The sequence below is a fragment of the Paramacrobiotus metropolitanus genome, unplaced genomic scaffold (genome assembly GCF_019649055.1).
Source record: "Paramacrobiotus metropolitanus isolate TYO unplaced genomic scaffold, Prichtersi_v1.0 Parri_scaffold0000142, whole genome shotgun sequence".
Classification (NCBI taxonomy): domain Eukaryota; kingdom Metazoa; phylum Tardigrada; class Eutardigrada; order Parachela; family Macrobiotidae; genus Paramacrobiotus; species Paramacrobiotus metropolitanus.
This window is the reverse complement of record NW_026570362.1, coordinates 301783-308739: the sequence shown is the minus strand read 5'-3', so window position 1 is coordinate 308739 and position 6957 is coordinate 301783. Positions and strand designations below refer to the sequence as shown.

The 6957-nt window shown below is 43.8% G+C and overlaps 2 protein-coding genes across 2 annotated transcripts; both read right to left on the bottom strand.

The window, feature by feature from the left end:
* Positions 1 to 368: 368 nt before the first annotated feature.
* On the bottom strand, positions 369 to 940 carry LOC129599285 (BTB/POZ domain-containing protein 6-like; the record flags this gene model as incomplete). Its single annotated transcript, XM_055497497.1, has 3 exons — positions 783 to 940; positions 595 to 717; positions 369 to 512 (listed from the first exon to the last, which is right to left on the bottom strand). Coding segments are annotated over exons 1-3 (425 nt in total), but the record flags the coding sequence as incomplete, so codon positions are not given.
* A 2432-nt stretch (positions 941 to 3372) lies between these two features.
* Positions 3373 to 5091, bottom strand: LOC129599276 (lecithin retinol acyltransferase-like). Its single transcript, XM_055497472.1, has 4 exons — positions 4861 to 5091; positions 4351 to 4667; positions 4109 to 4275; positions 3373 to 4029 (listed from the first exon to the last, which is right to left on the bottom strand). The coding sequence occupies exons 2-4, from the start codon at positions 4628 to 4630 to the stop codon at positions 3682 to 3684; spliced, it is 795 nt and encodes a 264-aa protein (XP_055353447.1). The 5' UTR covers positions 4631 to 4667; positions 4861 to 5091; the 3' UTR covers positions 3373 to 3681.
* Between the last annotated feature and the right edge of the window lie 1866 nt (positions 5092 to 6957).

Genomic DNA, 6957 nt, shown 5'->3' with positions numbered 1-6957 from the left:
TACAAGAAGGGAAAAAACGTTCCAGTTTTTTTCTTTGGTACGAAACGTTCCTGGAACGTTTAATATAAGATTATATTATACAAGATTTAAGACTGCAATACACATACGCTGCAACTGCCTCGTAAATGCTTTTCTCCTTTGCCTGCAATGTGCTTCGCGGCAGAATCAACTCCAATGTTCTTTTGTCCAGTGCGGTGAAATATTTGGAGCGCAGAACGGTTTCGGTATGGGCATCTATCACTTTTAAGCAGGACTCCACGAAGACTGTAGCTTGCCATTCAACCGCCTAAAACTAAAAGTCATCAGACACCGGGTTCAGCGAGGATCTGTATACTGTTTATCTACGGAGGGATGCAAAGGCAGTGTACCAAGTCCAGCTGCGCACGTCAAGAGCCCTGATGGCAAACTGAAAGCAGGCGTCGAGGAGCCCTGGCACATCGTATCTGTCGGCGCAGTACAGCGTAGGGAAGACCGTCTCGCGGTTGAGGTCAACGCGGTCGGCATACAAATAGCTAAAAAAAATAGAAATTAAATGTGAAAGTATCGATCAGCGGTTGTAGCAACAGGGAAATGAGAAAATAAATATAAATTCACCTGAGCATATTGGCAAATGCTTCAGGATGAACATCGGGAACCTCAACAGGCCGCTCACAGGGATCGGGTAAGCTGCCGTAGAACAAGGCCCGGAAAACCGGGCTGCGCAAGCTCAGAATAGTCCTGCGAACCAGTTATGGCAGATAACGTGGTCCGGCAATTTGCATCCGTCACGGACTTATCTGTACTTGTGCGCTCGGAAGATCTTCTTATCTTCCCCGTAATGACTCCCGACCAGGAACTCCACATCGCAAAGGTCCCCGCTGGTAAATGCTGCGTGCAAAACAGTACCGATGTCGAAAGCGGCAGCTTTCTGCTTCGGGTTTGTTCCGTCAGATGTCGTCATTTTCGGGTCTCAACGGAATGGTTACAAATCACACAGTAACTGGCGATTACTGGGATAAATTCAGTCACGGAAATGCACTACGTAATGCGCACAACACTGCACGTCCTAGAAAATTTAATCCAGCTAAACAGAGCCCTCTATATTTTGTCGTAAGACTACTTTAAGGATCTAAATTCAAATGACGATTTATGGAACTGTGTCTGCCTTCAGTGTTTTTTATGTGAACTCGGATATACAACTCTGATAGGCCGCATCCTGGACTGGTGCTATTTGTATGCACTATAAAAACAAAAAAGGTTCTAGATCCGGGACAGAAAGCATTAGCCTAGTTGTACAGCCTAGTCGTATTATGTGGATCATAATAATATCGCGTGTTCTGACTAGAAAATACTAGTTAGAACACGGTTTGGAAGATGGAAAAAGGGGCGGAGAAGCTGTTCATCATCCTCATGGAAACGTCAAGCAACGTGCGCCTAAAAGCGTAGTAGAACGTGCAAGTCATCCTGAGAAAATTTGCCTGGCACCCTTGGAAGTAAGGAAATACAGCTGACCTGGGCGGTGTGGAGCGTTTGCGACCAGAAAAGGTCACTGGAAGAAAGGAACCAGCGCTCGATCGGTATCTTCGCAAATGCCGACTGGCGTGTGAGTTGGTTGAGTGTTGATGGCCAACCTATGCGCTGAGCGCTAGGGTGTTCCTGCCTGCGGGGATTCGGAGACTAGGCAGCTCAAACACCCAAGCCTGGATAGTTGCGGCACCGACGCTTGTTTCTGCACAAATAGAACGCAGTGCCGTCAGGTATTCAGGGCAACGTCTCGTCCCCCGTACCGACTTCAACCTAGCACACAGTGTTGGGTCAACACCGTCCCTTATCGACATTATAGACCGGCGAAAAATACCGCACTGTAGAGTATAATATAGAAATACTCTATACGAGGGGATGACGGTATCGCATTTCAGCACTATCTTTACTTGCTGCCGTAAGCCGGCTGGAGTATGACGTTGTGGCTGAACATGGAGCTTATGTACCGCGCCAGATTTAGCCATATGTACTGCCGTAACGCCACACTTCAGGCGCAGGCTAGTCTTACGGTAATAATAACATTGTGATAATTATTCTAAACGTTCTAAGCGTGGCCGGCATTTGTTGCATTAATTCTTCCTGTTAGTGAGAGACATTAATTTATGATCGCCTTGGGGAAGATAACTATCGAAATTTCAGCGTGGAAATTATTATTTTTTCGACGCAGCCGCAGCTGCAGAATGGCGAACATATGTACATTGGTAAGTCCTCTTGCCGTAACCAGTTATCAACTGGCAACCAAGCACAGCCATGTCATAACAGCTGCAGGCCACGATAACTTCCAATAAAAATCGTTTTGTCGAATACATCACTCTCATCATTCAAGTTGTATGGCAATCGCAGTAATAATGTGTAATTAAAAAGGAAAAACTTCCATTGCCGGCCAAACGTAGCAAAGAACTGCAAAGGTCATCCGTGAGATACTTAGTCCTCGGGACTCCTGGCATGCGGCTGGTCTCGCACGATTTTGCATCCTAATAGTGGGCAGTGTAAAGTAAGCTGACTTAGCTCAAACAGTAGAATTTAAAACTATGCACTGCTTCTGGTGCACCGTGGATGTAAGGGCAGGGGCCCGTTAGTTTTTGGTGATTTAGAAAGCCTCTAAATAAACAATATGACTTGGCCGGGATAGAGGAATTCTTGCGCGAAGCAGCCGAGCAATTTGCAATTTGGCTCAAGAGTAATGCAAAGGTAAACGTCACCATAAAATAACCTTATTAGGGTTTAGGGTTAACGTCTACAGATACAAGAATCACTCTTTATCAAGCAAGACCTATGGACAATCAAAACAACGTAATTTATTTTTATTAATTTATTTTGTATTTATTCTATACTGCTTGTGCATATAGTGCATGTGCATCTTCGACGCGCATCCCTAATTCAAAGCCGTGCAGACTGCTTTTTCTCGTTTCCGGTGCCCGGTGGTAACCATTAAAAGACAGCATCAAGGTACAGTATAATTACAAGCTGAACTTGTTCCGGCATATTCTGACTGATTTGGCAGGTTTAGTTGCTGAATGAATTTGCACTTTCCTGCATGTATGGTCAATTTGACTACGTTGTTCCCAACGTCCACGTGTACTTGTATCTTATGCACTTTCGCGCAACAGTAAAATAGCAACACCGGCAACAAGCGGTACGATCGTATCTTGAAAACCCGTTCTGGACCAATCTCGAAGAATTGATGCTGTCGCACAGCCGGCCACCCAGCCGACATGCTCAATTGACGCTCTGCGCAGTAACGGCATGTTTTCTGATACAAGCCATTATGGTCACTGTTCGAGTTACCTTTGGCTTTGATTGTATTTCAGTAATACTATTCTACTAACTGGAATGATGTTAAGAGCCGCTTGTTTTTTCAAGGCACTGGATGAATTCCCATGTGCTAAACTAACAAAACCACGAGAGAGAGACTTCTTTCACACACAAAATCACGAAAGCTTTCAAGCACACATCCAAAGTGCTAGCCAAAAACCAACCGTAAGTGGGGCACACCTCGGTGCATCATAGCAAGAATACCGATGATGTAGCCTAGGAATAAATTATTGACAAAGGAAAAAAATGAGAACACAGCAAAGAATGGAACATGAACTACAGGAAAGCCCGTCCTAATACGGAGCAGCAGTTAACATGCAAAAATGTCAGTCAACAAAATAGCTGTTACCAAATAAAGAAATTTTCAATTTCGTCCCGGGGATGGTTCTCCAGTTCACTGGCAATGCTGACACAAATATCTACAAGTTCAAGCCGCTTGTCAGCAAAACTAGTGGAGACCGGTATAGTTTTCAGCAGGCTTCTTCGTTCCAGCATGGCTACTAGCCGCTCCTCGTTGCGCGCATCCGGCCGCTCCTGATCTGGCGTTCCTGGCACCAGTCCCACCACTCCCACTATTCCTCCCACCGTGCTCACGGCTCTTTCAGCTGTGGTTCTGATGGTGGATCCTGCCGACCGAGCCTGCGCATTTATCTCGTGCCAAAAAAGAACCTGGCAGGAAACTGGTGCTGCATACTACAACCCAGAGGAGCTCCGTCACAGCCAAAAAAATTTAAATTGCTGATAACTGTGTGCTCAGATTGGCTGTGCGTACCTTGAGAAAGTTGACAAAATGCTCGCAGTTGAAACGTTCCAGGCAGTAATTAAATATATTTGGCGCTTTTTCGAAAATTTCCACCAGCAGCTTAATATCCTCGCGTGGGCGTATATAAACACCGGCTTCCTCACGATCAAACCGACCGATCCGGATATAGTCGTCCCCTTATTAAGCAATAATGAATGAAGCAGTAGTTGCTGCAGTTAATAAAATAATAATAATTACATTAATTATCGTACCTGCAACATTTTCAAGGCTGTCGATGGCCGCAACTCCTACGAACCATTTGTCCGCATTCCTAAGACCGCCATTCTCTTCCCGGTTGGCCGGTTTAAAATGCACTACTCGCCCATCGCCCATGTAAAGCGCTATGTGAAAGTAGTACCCTCGGCTGATAATAATCCTGTCGGCAAAGCGATAATTTCTCAGCCGGGTACAATCATATTTATGCCAGGAGTTTTCGCTGAATGATGGATTTGCTGACAGGAAGTTATCGATGGTTACGATCATCCTTTGCATTTTGCTTTGTAGGCGTAAATAGTGGCAGTCAGACGGTCTGAAAAAAGCAGATAAATATTTAAAGCAAAATATTTAAATGAAGAAACTAGCAAACAAATAAAATAACAATTTTTACTTGCAGTTATGTATAAGTGATTACCGGCAGCAGTACAGTATGTGGCGCCGTCATACAGTAGTAGAGCGGCCCATTAATATACTGTCTGGAGTAATCAAATATAATGCATACGTACCTCGTATGGCGAATTGGATGACAGCCGACACTCAGAAATTTTTCAACACTACGCCCACTTTTCTCGCAACGAGAACTGATTATATTAATGCCTCCCGAATTCTCTGGCTGATCTCGTAATATGGTATCCGTGTTGCAGGATTGTCAAAATGGCACACTTACTGCAAAGATCACAGTCAAAACCTTTTCAGCTCGACATTTTCCACCGAAAAATTAAAGGCGTAGTTGCAAATGTGGCTTCGTTTATTTATAAATGATATCATCGCTACTCGTATGCTCGAAATAACGCGAAAATGTTATACAGTTTTTCGCAGGTATGTACATTTTTCTCTCGTATGGGCGGGCGTAAAAAGGTTGCACGTCGGATTCCATTCGCTGGCACATATCCAGAGAATGCGTGTATGTACTGCGTGTATGTACGTGGTTACAGTACATAATACCGGTATTAGCTATGTACCAGAATAAATATTTAATTATTTTTAATGCTGGTATGAACAGCTACCAATAAGCTTTATAAGTACATACTTCAGTGACTAACAAGAGCGCAAAAACTGCTGCATGCGCAAAAACTGTATAAAAAAATGCCCAAAAACTGTTCAGAGGAACACATGGAGTATGTATGTACATGTACATGTACATGTACATGTACGTGTACAGAGAAAAACAAGTATATTTTCTCTGTACGTGCACTTGCAGTATAACATCAGCATTATTATGCCACACAACCTATTGCATGATTGATAATGCCTCGAGCAAAAGCACGCTACGTGCTTGAACTTTCAGCCATCCGTTTTTTGTTTCAGTGCACTGAGTGCAGTACATGTATACTTAAGTTTTAAAATTAATGGTCAGTACTTTTCAAAGTCAATGTCTATAGTCAGTAATAATCGTTTAATGCCATTACGGTGCTAGGAGTTTTAAGCAGAAACATTGTAGGCCTGCATCTAGTGCTCCTCGGCTTGAAAATGTAGCAGATGGTAAAGGTCATCAAAGGTCACATGCGATAAATGTTTTATTTGAACAAAAGTTGTATTGTGCCTGAAGCCGGCCCGCTGCGCCTACGTACTGGTGCTAATGAGCGTCTCTTTTCTGGCGGAAGCGCTGCCGATGCCCCTATGCATCGTGGCGCTGTTGCCAGTCATCCTCTTCCCCGTCCTCCGCGCCTAGTCCTCGATCCAAGGATGTTTTTTGCTATCATTTCAAGGTGCGGTCGTCGCAACATTTGCCGTACCAGTGATCTGTGCTGCACACTCTTTAAAGGTTGAAATTCGTTTTCGTTCGGCTTTTCTAACATTGAGAAATGTCTTATCACACTGTTCTCCTTCCAAACGTTTTAGACAGTTTGAAACGCTAGAACGAATTAAATTTGCAAGAATATTGCCGTTCAAATCGAACTTATTCTTAGAGGAAAATGGTTTGGGCCCTTGTTTTATGTATGTTTCTATATCTATACGTAAAGGTCACTGCATTGCGCAGCTTGCTGTACAGTCTATAGATCCACATCTGTTCTATGCTTACCTTCGAAGCGGTATGTGCACGGGGACGTTGTTTTCGCGCCCTCAGAACAATTTTCATCAGGGTTTTATGGCTTTGTTTAGCCAAATGATTTGTACTTTGGCGTGAGAACCGTTTGTATGCGCAACATCCGATTAGGGAACTGGCGCACGCTAAAGCCACGTGCCAACACATGCATTGCACCACAAAACACTATTACAGTATATTGTCACTGCTAGTTTCTACGAAATACACGCTTTTATTTGTGATGCACATGTAAAGCGAAATCTAAATATCACAGGGAAATTCCTCATTTAACTTTTTAACTCCGTACATTATTGATTGTTCCTATAACTGAAGGCGCATTTCTTGTTGTATCTCCAAAGACAGCCGCTGCCGAAATTATAAGGGAGCGAGCCTTTCCGCTCTGATTACGCAGACGTTTCCCGATTTCCATGATAGCGGCGGTAGCTGATGATGCCCATTGTTTAGAAAGCTGTGGATGCAAAATGTCTCTACGAAAAGGCTGCTGGCACTACAAAGCAGCCATCTGACTCGTTTTTTTTAAAACACTGCTCTACGCAATGCTAGTGCGAATACATAT